Source organism: Rhinoraja longicauda, chromosome 16 (assembly GCF_053455715.1).
Source record: "Rhinoraja longicauda isolate Sanriku21f chromosome 16, sRhiLon1.1, whole genome shotgun sequence".
NCBI lineage: Eukaryota > Metazoa > Chordata > Chondrichthyes > Rajiformes > Arhynchobatidae > Rhinoraja > Rhinoraja longicauda.
Window position 1 is genome coordinate 2107135 of NC_135968.1, and position 21723 is coordinate 2128857.

Here is a 21723-nt window from a genome sequence, read left to right on the forward strand (position 1 = left end):
TGCATTTTATGTAACCAATCTTGATATTGGAATGGACAATCCCAATATTAATCGAACGCCTCATGTTGATAACAACGAATGTGTAGGAAAGAACAGCATGTGCTGGTTTAAATCAAAGGCAGACAAAAAATGCTAGAGTAACGCAGCGGGACAGGCAGCATTTCTGGAGAAGTCTGAAGAAGGGTCACGACCCGAAACGTCACCGATTCCTTCTCTCCAGAGATGCTGCCTGTCCCGCTGAGTTACTCCAGCATTTGTCTCCCATTGATCAAAACGAAGCCAGTTATCTCTGTCTGTCTATGTTCCTTGCTCAATTATTTTTCTCTCCTCTTCTCTCTCTTCCTCTCATACACGCAAGCATACGTACACCCAGAAGCAAACGCATGCACACACACACAACCCCCCCCTCCACACACACACACACACACACACACACACACACACAGACACACACACAACACACACACACACACACACACACACACACACACACACACACACACACACACACACACACACACACACACACACACACACACAGACACACACACACACATCTCTTATCTATTTATTTTCTATATATGATCAACTTGAATCTATGGGTTTCATCCTTGGTGTTTCACACTGGGGCATCAGAGATGTCTTCATTTTTTAGGAAACGGGGCTTCCCCTCTTCCATTATAGATGTGGCTCTCACTAGGGTCTCGTCTATATCCAGCAGCTCCGCTCTTGCTCCCCCTCTCCCATTCGTAACAAGGAAACGATCCCACTTGTCCTTACCTTCCACCCCATCAGCCAGCGTAACCAACAAATTATCCTCCAACATTTCCGTCATCTCCCACTACTGGCCGCATCTTCCCATCTCCTCCCCTTTTTTGCGTTCCGCAGAGACCGTTCCCTCCGTAACTCCCTGGTCCACTCGTCCCTTCCTACCCAAACCACCCCCCTCTACAGGCACTTTCCCCTGCAAGTGCAGGAGATGCAACACCTGTCCCTTTACCTCCCCCTCAATTCCATCCAAGGGCCCAAGAAGTCTTTCCACGCGAGACAGAGCTTCACCTACACCTCCTCCAACTTCATCTATTGTATCCGCTGTTCCAGATGTCAACTTGTCTACATTGGCGAGACAAAATGCAGGCTCGGCGATCGTTTCGTTTAACACGTTCGCTCAGACCGCCTTAATCAACTTGATCTCCCGTTGGCTGCACTCTTCAACTCCCCCTCCCACTCCCAGTCTGACATTTCTGTCATGGGCCTCCTCCACTGTTATAGTGAGACCCACCGCAAGTTGGAGGAACAGCAGCTCATATTTCGCGTGGGCAGCTTACAGCCCAGTGGAATGAACATTGACTTCTCCAAATGTAGATAGTTCCACAGTCCCTCTCTTCCCCTCCCCCTTACCAGTTTTACCACTGTCTTCATGTCCCCACCTATATCCTTTCATTGGCCTGCCCCCACTGACATCAGTCTGAAGAAGGGTCTCGACCCGAAACGTCACCATTCCTTCTCTCCATAGATGCTGCCTGACCTGCTGAGTTACCCCAGCATTTTGTAAATCCTTCAGTTAATGTCGTCAACTTTCAGTGGATGGGCCCTGTTTTTGCATCCTGGCATTTCGAAACCACTGAACACAGCGGTGCAATGCAAAATAGACTCCCGAATTGTTGCCTTGTAGGTCTTTTTTTTCAATTAGACCATGCTGAATCACATGGGAAGATTTCAACATTCGTTCCCTCAGGTAGCTGTCTCTGAGGAAACTTGTATTTTTCCCCCAGATAAATCCGTATGGGTCTTGCAACGTATGGTCGTTTCTTCAGCCGAAGTCATACTGGTCATTGCGTCGCTGCCAATTTTCCTGTGAGGCTCTTTGGATCCTTGGAAGGATATTTCAACGCCATGACGTTTATTGTATTCAGTTTTATTTCAATTCTTAGTGCAACGGAGGAACTGAATGAAATTCTCATTAGGCAGGAAATGGTGTTGGGTACACTGATGGGACTGAAGGCTGATAAATCCCCCGGGCCCGATGGTCTGTATCCCAAGGTATTTAAGGAAGTGGCTTTAGAAATCGTGGACGCATTGGTGAACATTTTCCAATGTTCTATAGATTCAGGATCAGTTCCTGTGTAGCTAATGTTATCCCACTTTTTAAGAAAAGAGGGAGAGAGAAAACGGGAAATTATGGACCAGTTAGCCTGACATTAGTGGTGGGGAAGATACTGGAGTCAATTATAAAAGAAGAAATTCCGGAACACTTGGATAGCAGTAACAGGATCGTTCCGAGTCAGCATGGATTTTCGAAGGGAAAATCATGCTTGACTAATCTTCTGGAATTCATTGAGAAGGTAACTAGGAAAATGGACAAGGATGTATGGTACCTGAACTTTCAGAAAGCCTCTGATAAGGTTCCACCAAGGAGATTCGTGGGCAAAATTAGAGCACATGTTATTGGGGGTAGGGTACTGACATGGATAGAAAATTGGTTGGCAGACAGGAAACAAAGAGTAGGAGTTAACCGGTCCCTTTTAGAATCGCAGGCAGTGACCAGTGGGGTACCGCAAGGGTCGGTGCTGGGACCGCAGCTATTTACAATATACATTAATGACTTAGATCAAGGGATTAAAAGTAACGTTAGGAAATGTGCGGACGACACAAAGCTGGGTGGCATTGTGAACCGTGATGAGGATGCTATAAGGATGCAGGATGACTTGGACAGGATGTGTGCGTGGGCAGATGCAGTTTAATGTGGATAAATGTGCGGTTATCCGCTTTGGTGGTAAGAACAGTAAGGCAGATTATTATCCGAATGGTGTCAAGTTGGGAAATGGGGAAATACAAAGAGATCTGGGTGTCCTTGTTCGTCAGTCACTTAACATTAGCATGCAGGTACAGCAGGCAGTGAAGAGAGCTAATAGCATCTTGGCCTCTATGACAAGAGGATTTGGGTATAGGAGCAAAGAGGTCCTTCTGCAGTTGTACAGGGTCTTAGTGAGACAGCACCTGGAGTACTGTGTGCAGTTTTGGTCACTAAATGTGAGGAAGCACATTCTTGCTATTGAGAGAGTGCAGCGTAGGTTCACTAGGTTAAATCCCGAAATGGGGGGACTATCGTATGTTGAAAGACTAGAGCGACTAGGCATGTATACACTAGAATTTAGAAGGATAAAGGGGATCTTATTGAAGCATATAAGATTATTAAAGGATTGGACACGCCAGTGGCAGGAAACATGTTCCCAATGTTGGGAGAGACCAGAACCAGGGACCACAGCTTAAGAATAAGGGGTAGGCCATTCAGAATCGAGATGAGGAAAAACCTTTTCATTCAGAAAGTTGTAAATGTGTGGAATTCTCTGCCTCAGAAGACAGTGGAGGCCAATTCTATATGGTTTCAAGACAGAGCTAGATAGAGCTCTTAATGATAGCGGAGCCATGGGGTTTGGGGAGTGGGCAGGAACGGGTTATTGATTGTGAATGATCAGCCATGATCACATTGAATGGTGGTGCTGGCTCGAAGGGCCGAATGGCATACACCGGCACCTATTGGATATTGTCTATTTTCTATTGTCTTATCGATAAAGAATATATGGTCTGTCGCATTTTGACACAAATTTGAGGAATTCAAAACATATTTAACGAAAAAAAACCTGCACCTTGAAACTTATCTTTGAACCATCTGATTTATAACTATACCATGAGTTGATATTGTGTTAGGGGCGGAGACGTACGGTATCAGGAACGTAGCGGCTTCATTGCCCAGTGAGCACTGCACTTTTAATATATCAAAGAAAGTGCAAAATAACAATAAATATTTTAGGAACTAAACTGAGGCCGCAGCATTTAGTCGACTTTCCACTTGCGCGCCCCACTGAAATAATGACCCGTCAACCAAATAATTTGCCGCGGAGCATCAGTTTAATTTACTTTGAATGCTTTTGGGGGAAACCGCTCACAGATCCGGCTCTTGGTGGGCAAGTATGTGGCCGGGAAATGATCGGTTCAGAAATATTATTCCGTTCGTACTCCGTCACGTCTGTCGCAGTTCACAGTGATAATGATGATTACGTTATTCACAAGACCGGCCCAGGATCTTGTTCGTTTTATTAACCTTTTGTGCGTCTGTATCAGTTAATAGATGTAAAATCGCGAGTACCTCTTGTTGAGTTCGAAGCCGTGTCTCAGCTCCGCCCGCTCTCCTTTCGCTTTACAGGCCCCACCCACAGACACACCCTCTTTTGCCGGGTATTTAATTCTTTCTTGGAGAGTACGAAATCCAACTTGATTGCAGTTGGTTTGTTGCGAGGATCTGCACAGAAACAACCCAGGTCACACTTCCCAGCGGGATGAGGTCGGCGGTTTCACTGAGCCTGTTCCTGGCGTTAACAGTCCGTGAGTAATTAGTGGGGCAAATTCTTCACGCAAGTTTCTCAGTGGTATATTCTCTAATTTGAGTCGGGGATCAATGGTCAATAATTTAACCTTTCCATTCATGCCCTTTTTACCTTACAGGGGTCCATTCCGATGTCGTTCTAACTCAGCCCAAGGCAGTGACCGCCAGTCCTGGAGGCTCCATCACTCTGACCTGTAAAACCAGCGGGTTCAACCTTGCCAGCTACTATATGGGTTTGGTCCGTCAGGTCCCCGGGCAGGGGCTGGAGTGGCTACTCTGGTACCACGCAACTTCTACCAAGTACTTCGCTCCGGGGATACAGAGCCGATTTACACCGTCCACAGACACTTCCAATAATATATTCACCGTGACCGCCGGGAACCTGAGGATCGAAGACACCGCTGTCTATTACTGTGCGAGAGACACAGTGTGAGGTTTCAATGCCAGACCCGTACAAGAGCGGTACATTGGGAAGCCCAGATTTTACCATCAAACACTGGAGGTGAGCAATTTGTTCATCAGCTGTAATAACTGTGGGGAAATGGAGCGTAGACCACCGTTCGCAAATCCAACACGATATTCAAAAAAATAAGCAGCAAATTCATGTGAGATTTTTTTCTTTCCTTCACGCATACCGACAGCGTTGTGTACAATCATAGACCACTAAAATGTGCTCATTCCATTACGAAAGTGAGATGGAGGGAGATTGTTGGTGTTGTGTATATTTACTGTGGTCTCTGTGCACTGCTGGGCCATTTAAAGTCATGTCGAAGGCCACATATAATGAAACCTGAGTCTGAACTGTATGGGAGGTTTTTGTGCGGGTCTGCCTCACTGTGATACAACAGTGGGTCACGGTGTTGCAAACAGCGACATCCCCGTACATAAACCCGAACACTTAATTTTTTTCCTGCTCGAACACACACGAACCGCAGGAGAGGCCGAGTGAAACAAATTCAAATGAAAGTGCACCGCTTAATGTTATATAGATTGTTTTGAGAAATGTCCAACTGTCTTCCGGCCAATTGACACCGTTTAGCTTTATAAGTGACAGCAAAGAGTACCCGGGGATATACCCTGTTAGCAGCGCACGCATCGGTTTTTGAAGAGCGAAGTATTTGACATTGCATGTCTTAATGTGTATACTGGATGGCACAGCGGTTCCTCCAAATGCAAAAACATCAACATCCCATAATACTGTGGTCTGGACCAGGATATTATATTTCTAATTCAATATTTTATGCAACAGGAGCATAAACATGTCCACGAATATCTTAGGACATTTTATTGTATCGGTGATTAGGGGTGATATATATTTTACAGGTAAATTATCCTTTTCACATTTCACTACCCTGTTTAATACACACCACCGTGGTACCTTATTATTGTTGGAAACTATTCTTTTTAACGCATTCATTCTTTTCAAAGAGCAATAAGGCATTCGTCTTAGATGTGAAATACGAATAATTACAGGAATTTTGTTCTTTTTTGCCTACTTTGTGCAGATCATATTATTGTGTGAAGAAACCCATAGAATGTAACACCGTGACTACTTTGAGTACTGGGGAGAAGGCACCATGCTGACGGTAACCAACGGTAAGAAACTTCATCCTATTCAGTATCTAGATGTATCCAGTTGTAATTTTACTGTATATTTCTAACAATTGTAAGAAATAGTTCTTCTGGATTAATAACCTTTCTTTGCAATTTTGGATCGATGTTGATTTAGAAATGTTATGTGATTCTGCTGCAGTGGGATTCCTTAATTAACTTGCCTCATGTGCTATGACTTTCGATCCTTTGACGTTGAGACTGATGCGGTTTAGTTCTTAATTAGCCGAAAAAATGTGCATCAATTTGCCTTCGCTATGCTTTGAAATGGTTGGAGTTTTTCTGGTCCTTGATATGCTTTCTGATCAACAGCGGATACTTTGTCTCACTTTGTTTCCCCTCAGCGCACATAAAACAAACGAGAGGATGTATTCGAAAAATGCTGGAGTAACTCAGCAGGTCGGGCAGCATCTCAAGAGAGAAGGAATGTGTGACGTTTCGGGTCGAGACCCTTCTTCTGAAGAAGAAGGGTCTCGACCCGAAACGTCACCCATTCCTTCTCTCCTGAGATGCTGCCCGACCTGCTGAGTTACTCCAGCATTTTTTTAATAAATCGATTTGTACCAGCATCTGCAGTTATTTCCTTAAACAAACGAGAGGAACGGATTAATCCTTAGTGTACAATTTTCAAGTTTTTGAAGTGCGTGGTAATTGGTGGAATCGCATTGTCACCTTTAATCCAGTCGTTAAGAAAACTTGCATGGGAGAAGTAACATTTTCTAGCAGCAAAACACAGAAGTGCAAGGTTCAGGGTCAGGATTCATTGCGCAGTTATCTTCAAGTGCAACGTGAAGGAAGGAACTGCGGACGCTGGATTAAACTGACGATAGAAACAAAAAGCTGGAGTAACTCTGCCTGACCCGCTGAGATACTCCAACTGTTTCTGTCTATATTGAAGTACAACGAGTTGGCAATGTGAGCCTATGTTACAGCAAAGCTCAGAAAGCAAAGTCCGCGAAACGGGATCCATATAATGATAATTTACTAGGTGTACTAGAGGACAGAGGACCGAGGGTGAAGGAGGAACTGAAGGCAATTCATATTAGTAAGGAAATGATGTTGGGTAGACTGATGGGACTGAAGGCTGATTAATCCCCAGGGGCTGGTGGTCTGCATCTCCGGGTCTACAAGGTGGTAGCTCTAGAAATCGTGGAATAATTGGTGATAATTTTCCAATGTTCCATTGATTCAGGATCAGTTCCTGTGAATTGGAGGGAAGCAAATGTTATCCCATTTTTCAAGAAAGGAGGGAGAGAGAAAGCAGGGAATTATACACCAGTTCGCCTGACATCGATTTTGGGAAAGATGCTGGAGTCGATTCTTGAATATGCATTAGCGGCATTAACCGGATTGGTCCAAGTCAGCATAAATTTACGAAGGGGAAATCTTGCCTGAAAATCTCATAGAATTTTATGAGGATGTAATAAGTAAATGGACAAGGGTGAGCCAGTGGCTGTTGTGTACCTGGACTTTCAGAAAGTCTTTGGTATGGTCCCACACGGGATGTTTGAGGGCAAAATTAGAGCACATGGTAATGGGGGTGGGGCATTGACATGGATAGAAAATTGGTTGGCAGACACGAAATAAAGAGTAGTGATTAACAGGTCCCTTTCAGAATGGCAGGTAGTGCCTGGCAGGGGTGCCACAAGGCTCGGTGTTGGGACCGCAACTATTTACAATATACATTAATGATTTAGATGAAGGGATTAAAAGTAACATTAGCAAATATGCAGGTGACACAAAGCTTGGTGGCAGTGCGAACTGTGAAGAGGATAATATGAGGATGCAGGGTGACTTGGACAGGTTGGGTGAGTGGGGAGATGATTGGCAGATGCAGTATAATGTGAGGAGGCCGACTCACTGGGTGCATTCAAAAGAGAGTTAGATAGAGCTCGTAGGGCGAGCAGAATCAGTGGGTATGGGGATAAGGCAGGAACGGGGTACGGATGGTGGATGATCAGCCATGATCACATTGAATGACGGTGCTGGCTCTATGGCCCGAATGGCCTCCTTCTGCACCCATTGTCTATGTATCTATTTAAATCATTTGTTATTGTGTATTTCATTGTTTTTTCCACAACGAATGGCTCGGTAGGTTTTGGACCAATGGATTTCTGTGGTCTTTAAACAGAGATATTTGCATTTTTGTAAAGATTTTCAGTCATTTTGCGTTATGCGATTCAGACTATCAGCGGTACCATTCAGCCGGTCATTGCTGGAGACGATATTGTTGCGCAATTTGACGTTTTTGTACGTTCAATTCGAATGGCAGCGACCGGGTATTACTGTTGTACGGAGTGCCGGATTTGGTTATTTCAATGATCGCAAAGAAGATATGTCTTTAAAAAATAAAAATATGAAGAAATTGCTAGAAATCTTAAATAGGATCAATACATTCTGCAAACACTCAGAGGGCCACGCAGCTTGTGGCGAGAGACAAATCCTAGGCAGGGGAGCCGATAGAATGCTGGTGCCGCCAGAGACCCGATTTTGGTCCCGAAATCTGGTGCAGACTATGGGGAATGTGTGCGTTCTCCCTTTGGTTTCTTACTGGTGCTTTGGTTTCCTCCCACATCCCAAACACGTGCAAGTTTGCCTGTTAATTGACCTGTGTGGTTGTCGCTGCCGTGTCGGGGGTGGATGCGACGATGTGATAACTTAACACTTGTGTGTCACCGTGGATTCGGTTGGCAGAGGATGTATTTCTATGCTACATTCTTAAATTAAACTGAATTTGGCATGGACTAATCATCCCAGCATCATCGACCTGGAAATTCCTTGGTTTTCTCTTTCCACAGATGCTGCCCAACCAGATGAAACATTTCTCTGTTTTCCGTTAAAGATCACGAGTTTACCTATTCGGAAAACACGTTGAATGCAAAATGGGGAGATTTCGGCACAGCTATAGTATTTAAATAATTTTTATTCCATGCATTTATTCGAAAGACAATTTGAAATCATTTTGACGATTGCTTCCAAAGAAATTTCAACATAAAACGTTCCACCATTTGCTAAATTGATAATGAAAAATGAAATTTTTACGAATAGTTATGGTAAAAAATGGAAATTGTGGAAATTATGTCGAATGTTGGAAACGAAATTTTCTCTGCGATTCCAATTATAGAACAGATTATCCCACTAATCCGTCAATAGAGTGACAATTGAATTCGATAACTGAAAGGAGGGTTTGAGTGACGTTAAAATGCCATTAGCATTTATTGAATTAAAACATTGATTTATTGAATTAAAACATTGATTGAGCAACATTGTGCATTTTCACTATTGTAAGCAGGCTCCCTCTATATGAATCCTTTCGGATAGTGATAAAATGTTAATCATTCATTCTTCAGTGCCGATGACATTGTAAACGTAAACTCGTTTTAAAGATGCTGGAAACTGCACTGATCATCAATGCATAAACATTAATTTTAATTTGATTATTATTAAATTCATTAAGGCGCAGTTCATTGCAATGGTGAACACAGACAAAATTTCAAACCAGTGCCAATTGATTTACTTACGAAGTATGAACATGATCTAACAATTTATATGTTGCATCTAGTTTCTAGAAGTTGTGTACGTAACGTTTGTTAGTTGAGACATTATGCTGCGAGATTTATTTTTAATCCTGACCAATCCAAACTCTTACATGTTTTTAATCTGGTATGAAGTTAATATAATTGTCTAATGTCGGCTGGTTTGCTTTTCGGAATTTACAGTGTTGCAATTACTGTCGGCATACAAAATGAGCAGGATATGTTCGTGAATGATCGGATAAAAATACGATAAAAGCGTGGCATTTTAAGTGTGTTATTTCTCGTTAAATAACACAGCTACCGTTTCAATCCCATCTACCCCCTTAGTTGGTTTCATACGATGGACATATTTTAGGTCAAATGTCACGAACAAGATTGTGATCGTTTATTTTTGTTTTCTCCCACTTTATGTTCGGGCGCTCGATATGGTAACTACAGTTATCGTTCCATTTTCTGTGATTTTATTGGATAATCTCTGAACCATTCATAAAACCAAGACACTTCCCATTTCCTCCAAAACCAAAGTTTAGCCATGGGTACCGTCACGGGCCCTAGCGAAACCTACGATTGTGTTGGGTACATAGAACAATCCCTGACACGGACGTGCACTGCCCCGAACCCCGAACACTTCATCCTATACCCATGCAGAACTCATCGACTTCATTAATGTGTTTACAAACTTAGACCCTCCGATCGAATTCACTGGGAGAATCCCCAGCACATAACTCCGCTTTGTTGATCTCACCGTCTCCATCGCGGGAGATAGACTACCGACTGACATAAATTACAAATCAACGGACTCCACAGCTACATTGACTACACCTCCTCCTACCCTGCCTCCTGCAAAGATTCCATGTCCCTCTCCCAAATTCTTCCGTCTTCGTGCAACTGCTCCCAAGATGAGTTGTTCCATACCGGGATATCCGACGTTCTCATCGTAAAGGGAAGGGGTATTCCCCACTTTTACCATAGATGACGCCCACGCACGTGTCTACACTGATCTCTGTAGTTCTGCCCTTGCTCCAGTTTTGTGAGATTGTTATCCACAGGCCAGCGTTGTTTATAGCTACTGAGCATTGAGCACTCCTGAGTAACCCTGGGAATTTATACTTAATTAATACTGGAAGCCTATCGATATATTTCCAACTCGAGATTGTGCGTACATTTGACAGTAACTAGCAGATATTGGCATCCCAAGAAGTTTTCAGCCAATATGATCCAACTTGGGACCAAGGTGGAAGGTTAAATTAATAGTTTATGATATTCGTGAAGTTTCATGAAATAGAAAGCTGAGTAACGAATTCTTGTATAATGTTTAGCCCTACTGAATACTTTGCAAAACGAGCACGAGAGTGGGATTAACATTCGTGTGACCTTTGACTTGCAGCGGCTGCATCCCCCCCCAGCCCCTTCATTCTCTTCACCTGTGAGGATGACGGCTCCAGTGGTTCGTTCACCTACGGTTGTCTGGTGTTGGGCTATTCCCCTGTGGGCGCCAGTGTTTCTTGGAAGAAAGATGATACAGTACTGACCACCGGAGTAAAGACATACCCGGCAGTGTTCAATAAGAACGGAACTTACACCCGGAGCAGCGAGTTAACCATCACCGAGGCGGAGGCAGGGGGAGGCGACATTTTCTGCGTGGTTCAGCACGACAACAATGAGTACATCGTGAAAGTACCAGGTTCGTGTTGCACCGCGAGTCCGAGAGTGGAGTTGAGGGAGCGGGGTTTGGCAATTGAACATAAGTACCTTACTTAATGTGCCTTGTTCGGTTTTATACTTCACTAGACCAAGTGGACCCGTTGGTCCCAAACCTCTCTTGCATTGGTGAAGCACACTCACCACCTCTCCCCTCTCCACACCCCACATCCTCCCCCTCCCCATCCCACCTCCCCCTCCCTCCTTCCCTCCCGCCTCCTTCACCCTTCCAACCTCCCGACCCTCCACGCCCCTCCCGCTACCCCTCCCCTCCCCTCTCCTCCCTCTCCCCCTTCCCCTCCCCCCCACTGCATCCCCCTCAACCCTCATATCCTCCCACCATCTGCCCCAGCACCGTCTCCTTCTCCTCCCCTCCCCTCCCTCCTCAACCCCTCGTCCGCTCCCTCTCCCCATCCCCTCCTCAACCCCCCTCAACCACCTTATATTCCCTCCACCCCATCCATCCCTCCCCCCACTATTCGTCCCTCGCTCCTCCCACACTTGGGGATACATTTAAAGTTTAAAATGTGAATAACTTAAAAAATATCACACCGCTTTCAATGAAACTTCTTCCATTAGCACTAAAGGGACGGCGGTGAGTAAGGCGGGCTAAAATTGGCACGCTATCATGTACCGTTTTCCCCTGTAGTTCAGGAACAAACAAACAAACAAACGAGAGATTTAATATATAGATGTCATACTGACATGTGGAACGCTTATCTGAGCTCCAGTGTCCATCCAGTCAAAGACTGGCAATTCATGTCTTTAAAAAAGATGAAAGTGCAGCTGCATCCACAGATGCCATGTAACATCTGGAACACTGATGAAACTCCATTTTCAACATAACCACCAAAAGTTTAAAGTCTCAATAGAAAGTGACAACATGCGTGACCCGCTAAACTATTCCAGCCCTTTGCATCTTTTTTAAAAATCAAACACCATCTGCTGTTCATGTTTCGACATGAACGGTGAGTTTTGTTTCCGAGCGAGAAAGATATTCATAATATCGAAGCACTGTCGTTCGTTCTTGGTGCGGAACGAAAGTTGATGCTTCAATTATCGAGGCAATTCACCATGTACAATATCATTTAAAAAAACAAAAATTGACTTGGAAAGGATCTTGAAAAGAGTGCTCATGAATGTATTTTCATCACGAGCACATCCATATCATTCGCGAGGAACTGATCAATCCAAAGATAAATTACATTTTAATTCGCGAACAATCGATGCGCCTGAGTGCATCGTTACAAAACATTATCCAGCATATTAGAATCACAGACACAGAGTCATACAGGACAAAGGCAGAACAGTCGGCCCATTACATCCCGGCGACGACGACTTACCGAGCTACAATTTCCCCATTTACGAGCACTCGATGTACCATGATAAACAAAGAATTTAGCCGCCAAGACCCGTCAAGTCCAGGTGAGTGGAAGGCTATGTTTATTCAGAAAAAGTGCTATTTTTTGGCCAAAGAATGGGCGTCAATATTAATCGACGATTAATTCCAATTAAGTTTATTTTCTTCAAGATCGCGTGGTACATCATCCAAACGTCGCCATTACCATCACTGCCCCTGATGAAATCAAGCGCAGCAGAAAAGCGATCGCCGTCTGTTTGGTCACCGATTTCACCCCAGCGCAATTTACTGTGAACTGGCTGAAGAATGGAAAGCCATTGGATTCTGGCATCGTCACCTCTCCTGCCTTCCAGGTGAATGGTGAAGGTAACTTCTCGGCGACCAGCCAGTTGACAATCCCAGCTAGCGAGTGGTTCGCACTTTCCGTCTATACCTGCCAAGTCAACCATGAAGCAGTTTTGAAAAGCCAAAACATCAGTTGGTCGCATGGTAAGAAACAGATCTGTGGTATGTCTGAGTTATTGGTGCAAACATTAGCGTTCACGGTGGTAGAACTTCACTGACATTGGGAAAGCCCATGTGTAAGAAGGAAATGCAGATGCACCGAAGGTAGCCACGAGATGCTGGAGTAACAGCGGGTTAGGTGGGTTAGGCCTGCCTATAGAAAATTAAAAGGTACCGATTCGTGTTGAGACGCTTCTTCCGACTTAGATTCACCGATGTACAGGATCCCACATATAGAACAGCGGATACAGTGGTTGGTGGGGGTGCAAGTGAGCCTCTGCCGCATCTGAAAGGACTGTCGAGGTCCCTGGATGAAGTCGAGTGAGGAGGTATCTGGGGAGGTGTTGCGTCTCCTGCTGTTGCAAGCGGTGGGATGATTGCTGAAGGAAGGGATGATTTAAACATGGAGTTGCGGAGGGGACGCTCTCTGGACAGGCGGAAAGTGGTGGAGATAAGAAGATGTGACCGATAGTGGAATCCCGTTGGAGGTGACGAAAATTTCATACGATTATGTGCAGCATGCAACGGCTGATAGGGTGAAAGGTGAGGAATATGGGGACTCCGTCCCTCTTGAGACGGGGGATGGGGATGGGAGACAGAGCGGAGCTGCGGGATACGGTGGGGGCATGGGCGAGGGCACCATCTATGATAGAAGAGGGGAACCTCCGTTCCATAAAGAATGAGAACACCTCGGATGTCCTGGTATGGAACAGCTCGTCGTCGGCACAGCTGCGGTGGAGAGAGAGGAAAAGTGTCCTGGGGTTAGTGTCTTTGCGGGAGACAGGATAAGAAGTGTCGCCCAGCAAGCTGTGGTAGTCCTTAGGTTTGGAATAGACGTTTGACGATAGCTTTCTCCTGTGATTGAGACGGCGAGATCAAGAAAGTGGAGGAAAACAGAGATTGTCCAAGTGAATTTAAGTGCAGGGTGGAAATTGGTAATGATGTTGATGATGTGTGTAAGTTGAGCATTGGTACAGGACGTAGCCCCTTTGGAGTCGTCAATGTAGCTGAGAAACAGGTAACGGTAGCTGGGGCCAATGCAAGCCCATGGGCCCATGCCTACGCATTTGCTTTGGAGGAATTGGGAGGATTTTAATGAGACGTTGGTGAGAGTGAATAGTTGTTCCTTTAAGCGGATTAGAATGTTAGTAGAGGGAAATAGGCTGGTTCAGCGGTACATGAAGAAACATAGGGCATTAAGACCTACTGATGAGGGATGGAGGGGTAGAATGAATGAACGCCCATTGTAAAGTTGAGGGCACTTGGGGCTGGAAAACGGAAGTAATTGAAGAGACGAAGGACGTGTGGCGTGTCTTGGACATAGGTTGCGAGGGATTCAATCGGAGGAGATAGGATGGAGTTGCGGTGCATGGAAATGACTTCAGTGGGGCAGAAGCTGGCAGAAAAAAATAATGGATTTTGGGGAGCAGGTGAAACGGCGCCATGCGGGGCGAGGAACGATAAGGTACGGGTGGATTTTGAGGGCAAACAGCCGGAAGTGATAAAATTAAAGGTGGTCTGCGATATAATGGCCTGGTCTGTGGAGCCATGGTCCAGGGGTAAATAGGAGGAGGTGTCCATGCGTTGGGCTATGGCCTCAGCCAGACGGCCAAGGCACCTCCCTTGTCCGCGAGTTCGATACTAACGCTAGAGTGCTGCAGAGTGAGTGTTGGTAAGGGGCTGAAACGGTTAAAACGGCCGATGCTACGCCAGCAGTTAGAAATGAAATTGTCCAGGAGGATAGAAGGCCATCCGGTGCAGTCCAACTGGAGGGAGCCGGTGGAGACGGTATAAGTGGGTTATCACTGGCACGGGGCGGAGATCCTTGGTTTGTTTATTTGTACCTATTAGTACATCTAGGTTTGCATTCCCATGACTCTTCGCCTGAAGTGGGGTCTCAATCCGAAACGACACGTATTCGTTTTCTGCAGATATGGTGCCTGAGCCGCCGAGTTACTCCAGCATTGTGTGCCTCTCGTGGAACATCTCATGACGCGATCTCTCATTCAATTCATTGTGTTGTTTTCTGCACAGAAAGTCAGTTCAAGACGAGTTAGGACCACAATTCCGAGAATCAATACTCTGAAGGGGTCATCTACACATTAAAGTTTTGGGGGCGGGTGCTTGCTATAAACATTCGATCCCGGTTACTCGACAATTCTTAAGTTCACATTAATTATTGTGCCACAGATTGTAGTTCCTGCGGCGAAACAAAAATTACAATCCTTCCACCACCTGTTGAACAAGAGTTATTCGAGATGACCGTGACGTTAACCTGTCTGGTATCCGATGCACCGTTTGGTAGCGAAGTATCGTGGAACAGGAAAAATATCCCTTTGGAATCAGAGATCCAGCCCACAGAACATGCGTATATCGTGGAGAGCAAAGTAAACATTTCGACTCGTGACTGGCTGAGTGGGGATATTTTCGAATGCGTGGTGAAGCATGAAGATATGCCGACTGCAAAAACCGAACGAATCAACTGGAAGAAAGGTGAGCTGGGGTAGCTGCAGAAAGGTTCGGTGGGATAGAGGTGACTGGTGCACTTTTCTTCTTAGATAAAGCGAAAATTAATGATTGTGATCACTCCGTCGGCGACGCACTATCTATGCAAAAGGAAATAGTGCTAACATTTCATTGAGTCCTTGGTCAAAACTGTAAAAGAGAGAATACGAGATGGCGTTGCAGTGAACATGAGGTGCAGACAGGTTAATGGAAGCATCGATGATAAATGGGGGCTAGGGTCACCATGCAGATACGTTGTCTCTGGTCAACGGCACAATCTGTATATTTAGAGCATTGCAGCGTCTTTTCTAAAAGCGTAAGGAGTTGTAACTTGCAGGGTTGAGAGAGAGTGCAAATGGAAGATACTCTCACGAGCAGCAGAAATGCCCGCTTCTGAGCGAGGCACATGGAACGAGTCTCTTGAATTTTTCTTAAAAAGGAAGCTTCAGATGCCGTATATTGGAAAGACGTCACCTGAATGTAGGTCATTTAACATTGACGCCAATAGTCTGTGTCCACACAGAGGGTCTGAGGAATGCAATACTGAAAGCTTGCCATCGGGATTCGGTGAAACGCCGCGGAAGGGCGCAGACAAAGAGCCCAGGAGTGTTTTGTTTTCCAGTTTGCTTTTATTGTCCAGCTCAAAATGCCCATTGCGAAATTAATTTCCCCGTCTCAATTCCCTCCAACACCATCTCTGTAACTTAAGAATGAGTCGTTTTTACGAACCTGTTATACAAAAGCATCTCCTACTGTCCCTTTGCGTACACGCTGCCCAACGTGCTTATTGTTTCCTGCGATGCCTGAATTCCCTTTAGAATTCCATCATTTGCATCGTTTTCGAAAATTCACTTCTGAAGGCATCAGTGTGCATGCTAAATATTCTCCGCTGGCATCCACTGATTAATCCGACCATGGTTTGATAAAATCTCATTCAGTTGCTCTTGGGTAATTGAATGAGGCAGATGAACCAAGGTGGAACTGCATTTCGTAATAAATGACAAAAATAACAGGAGACAACCATGGTCATCAGAAATAATACGGAACAGAGTGGCTCGAAAGGCTTGATCTTGTGTTGTGGAGTGTTTGAAGTTATTCATACAAATCTTCTGCCTTGCACAAAAGAGCCGCACATTCACGTGTATATGTCTGTACAAAGAAATAAGTCACAAAACGGAAATGCAATACGGTTAATACTCCATCCGTTGGCAGTTCACTCACATACAAATATATTAGCTTTTCATCCCTTTAATCGACTGGTGTAATAAACGCTGTTTGAATTGTTCCGTAGGTCAACATCTGCTGACACCGTCCGTCTCCGTCCTTCTGCCGCCGACAGAAGAAATCTCCGCTCACAAGACTATCACCCTTACCTGCTTTGTGAGAGGATTCTCCCCTCGCAGAGTCTTCGTCACGTGGACAGTTGATGACAAGCGGGTGCATAGGAGCAAGTACAGGAACACCGAGGTGGTGGCGGAGAACGGCAACAATTCCTTCTTCATGTACAGCCTATTATCCGTTGGGTCAGAGCAGTGGGCAAGCGGAGCCTCTTTCTCCTGTCTGGTGGGGCACGAAGCACTCCCCATGAAGACCATCGTCAGAACGGTCAATAAGTCCAGCGGTAAACCCAGTTTTGTGAACGTTTCCCTTGTGTTGATGGATACTGTCAATTCCTGTCAATGAGAATGATTTAGCTGCATTTTTATCTGAAATAAATACTAATAAACGCCTTCAACTTCCAATCTTGAGCTGAACACATGGCCACTCAATTAATTATATAGATAATTTTGACAAAACGATGATTATATATAAACCTTGATAATTGACAATCTTGGCGACAATTCATGGAAAACGGATGCAGACTGCATGGTAACATCAGGGTTTTGGAGATAATTCACAGCTGCACCATTGCACGAATCGCGGACACATTTCAACATTCTTGCTCTTGCTGTGGAGATATGGGTCCATATCTTTGGATCTCCGTTCCCCTCGTTATCCTGCTTCTAATCCATTCAGACCTGAGGCAGGGTCTCAGGCTTTGCGCGTTGTCGGGGTTGCCTCTCCGAGAAAATAGTAGCAACTCACCCCCGCACGAGGGGAAAGGGCATTTTGCCGTGAGTCTGTCACGTATATTTCTGCACATTTCTATTTCCACATATAGAATGAAATGCACAGGCACTGTCTTATTATATGAATGCCCATCTGCAAAATCACATGAAATATTTACATGGTGCCATATACTCAACATATATGAACACAATTGCACGAGGATGTAACAACACAAACAACACACACACACACACACACACACACACACACACACACACACACACACACACACACACACACACACACACACACACACACTCACTCACTCACACACACACACACACACACACACACACACACACACACATCAATTCGCCCAGAAAAGAGCAATGAGAGAGGAACGTCCATATATTAATAATAAGAGAGTATAATCGCTCCTTTGATGTACATGATACTGAATGTCTTCAGGAACGTAGAGCAGAAACAATATATCAATGCAAGGAAAGCAACATAATTCCAAGTACAACTAAGTGGAACCAAAAGAACAAGAATAAAATTATACATTATTCCCACGAAGAATTGGGCCATTTAATTTCCGGTCGAGAATGCTGTGGCGTTCAGTTATTAAACGGTCATCACCCTTGATGATGTTTGCATCAGGCGATTGATGGGATAACCAAGACGAGTGGCTCGTGAGAACACGAACTCCGAGCCAAATATCAGAGATTTAATAGCACGCCGGCTCGAGCATTAGACAAGGCCACATCCGTCTCCAGCTCTCCCCCAGATGTACACGAAAGATACTAACCACAAAACATCAGTAACCCCACGAAAATAAAATAATTTATGGGGTCGCATAGAAACATACATAAAACGCAATTAACGACATATCCACCCCATGGCACGTGGACATCCACCTAAACAGATCAGCAATCAAACATTCATTGAAATGCAAAATATTAGGAACGGTTAGCTCAAAGGGTATATTTGCACAAAATCCCACATTAATACAACACAAATACATGTCGGCGCTCACTTTTATGCCAATGGATTTTCATAGGAAATTCCCTGTGACAATACACGTAAGCAGATATTTTGGCTCATATTATATTCTTTCTTTTTCACAAATGCTGATTGCTGTTGAAGTTGATTTCCCACAACAATGCACGCATTATATGTGCTCGGACGAACACGCAGAGAGACACACACATACCCACACACACACACACACACACATATACACACACACACACACACGCACACACACACACACACACACACACACACACACACACACACACACAAACACACACACACACACACACACAAACACACTTACACACACACCCTCACGCACACACATACACACACACACACAACAAACACACACACACAAACACGCACACACACACACACACACACACACACACACACACACACACACGCATACAACTATAAACCATTACGAAAACGATGTTAGGATAATCATACACGTCTACGTAGTTAAAGGGAAACGGAAGGGCAATTCAGATCATTTAGCCACTAGTTTTCCACGCGTTCCTAAAGATTGAGTGTAACTGTAGATTATTCGAGCTCCATATTTTACACTAGCAAAAATAATGCTTATAAAATTGTTTTAAACTATTTTTTGTACACAAACCATCCTCTATCCCCTATCCGAAAACTGGGTTCTAATGTAGGAATTATGGCAAATTATTGGGATCTAATGTTTCAATTCATTGAGATCATTCGCCGAGCTCCGGTCACCATCTCCAAATAAAGGGTTATCTGATAACAATGCAAGCAATAACCAGTTTCAATTTTTATACCATCCCGGCGAGTAAATTATATCAATGGAAAGCGGACGTTTGTAGAATGAACAAGTAAACCCAGAAATATACATGTACATGGCTTTCTCCATAACTATCCATAAACGGTTCTTTATTAGCTGCGGTAGCTACAAGTGGCCATAATGTTATATATAATTGTTGAGGACGATCACCTCAACGTAAAAACAGTTCATAGTAAATTAATATCCCCGATATTAATATTCGTATTATTTTGTTGAATAATAACTAAAATACAATGTTCTTTATTAGAAAACATTGTGAACGTCTTTGCGTTCTGCTTTCCGTAGATTACGCCGACACCGTTCGCATTGAGGACTATGAGGAAGACAAAGACAACATCTGGACAACCGCTTCCACGTTCATTATTCTGTTCTTCCTGAGCATTTCCTACGGCGCTGCCTTAACTCTAGTGAAGGTGAGTTAATTCCACTTACTTTTCCATCTGATTGAAGAGTACGGCAAAAATCGATTATCGTACTCTTTGGAGGTCCTGGCATCTAATTCACAGACTGCTAATGCACTTTCATATTCCCTCCCTCTCTTTACAGGTCAAGTGACGATAGAACGTTGAACGTCGCGTATTTTTCTGACAGGTCCATGGGCAACTCCGTTGTAACCAAGGGAAATGTTCCAATCTGAAGCGGACAATATCAGAAGCAATTGTTCATTCTGTCGATTTGACTTGTTTGATATTGGCCAGTTGCCTTTAGTTTCGCGTTAATGCATCAAACTACTTTAATTGTAATTTGAATATCATGTGAAAATAAGTAGATTTTATTAAACGGTATACGTGTTTTTCTTTTCTTTTTAACTTTTTTTCTATATATTCTCCTTTTCTTTAGCATGGGCCATATTTGTGTCCTTTCGGTGTTGAATGCCGTTGTGTCGGAAGCCGGGAACGTTGTTTGTGTGAGATCGTAAACTTAATGTTAAATTCAGACTTACTGTCTATGCCTATCATTATTCTAAAAACATCTGTAGGGTCTTCCTTCAACCACCGACGCTTCAGAAAAAACAACCCGTGTTTATCCAACCTCTTCTCATAGCGAATAACGCTAACCCCTGCACCATTCTATTAAGACTCTTCTGCACCGTCTCCAAAGCCTCCACATTATTCCTTCGAAGGGACGCCTGGCCACCACACAGTACTCCAAGTGCGGCCTAACCGAAGTCCTGTAAATAAAATGTAATGTAAATGCATACATACCCGACAATCTAACGCGCGCGCATATTCCGCGAAAGAGAAAATATCCATTTACTCCTTTCCTGCTCAATTGTCCTTCCTTAATTCCGTGCTAACCGTCGACTCTCCAGCTAAATGTTCAGCGAACCTGGCCTCAGTGTGGAATTCAATTGTTTTGACCACTTCGAGTTATGCTTTTAAAAGCTTCTCTGTATTATGATCTCTGATAAATGACAAATAAAAGCGTAACTACAAAATGCCTAACCCGGTTTGCTGTGCTCGTTACTCGAAGGAACCACCACCTTGCGCTAAATGCACTCCCGTATTTCTTCGTGCTCCTCCATTTCCCTCAAGATATTTTCTTTCATATCGTCACTGGCTTGTAGAACAGTAATCAATTCGATTAGGCGGCCATTGTGCGCTTGGGTATCCGATTACGTGAAGGTTATATATATTTATGTGCATTTTATGCCAAAGTTCCAGGAGAAGACGACCACATAGGCGCTTTTCGCAACCGCCCCTTAAACTGTGGCTAGCTTTTACAAATAGGTCGTCGTGACGAACTGTCTGCTCCACCAAGCACTAAGCAATATCACAATACCTTCTTATATTACTGGCGAATACTCTAAAAAATGTGTCAAAACAAAGAGAGTGCATTTAATACAGCCGACACCGACAGAGAGATCAGCAAAGTACGTGGGTATGATTATGGGTATGAAGTATAGAACGGGCAAGAGACAAGGATAGACATTAAGAATTAATCGCCAGCAACTGGAATTAGCTGGGATCATTTTACCCCAACGGATAGTAAATTAGTTCAGATCGATTTGCCTCGCATCCATCTTGGGTCGGCTTTCACTTAGACATTGGTGCGGCCTTTGAGGGCGGGTGAGTGAGGGAGTATCGCCCCCCCCCCCAAAATAAGAATAAGCCACACGGAGACACAAAAGGATGCACCCTGCTGAGCCCACATCGTGGACTGGTCTCGTCTGATTGCATTTGGCCCATTAAGCGCAATAATGGGGTAACCGCGGCAA

General features: G+C 44.3%; 1 gene segment (V, D, J or C); it reads left to right on the forward strand.

Moving 5' to 3' along the window:
- The first annotated feature begins 4255 nt into the window (after positions 1–4255).
- On the forward strand, positions 4256–17350 carry LOC144601067 (Ig heavy chain C region-like). The segment is given in 7 exon segments: positions 4256–4386; positions 4507–4816; positions 5922–5983; positions 10922–11218; positions 12767–13084; positions 15290–15592; positions 16896–17350. Coding segments are annotated over 7 exon segments (1728 nt in total).
- Positions 17351–21723: the final 4373 nt, after the last annotated feature.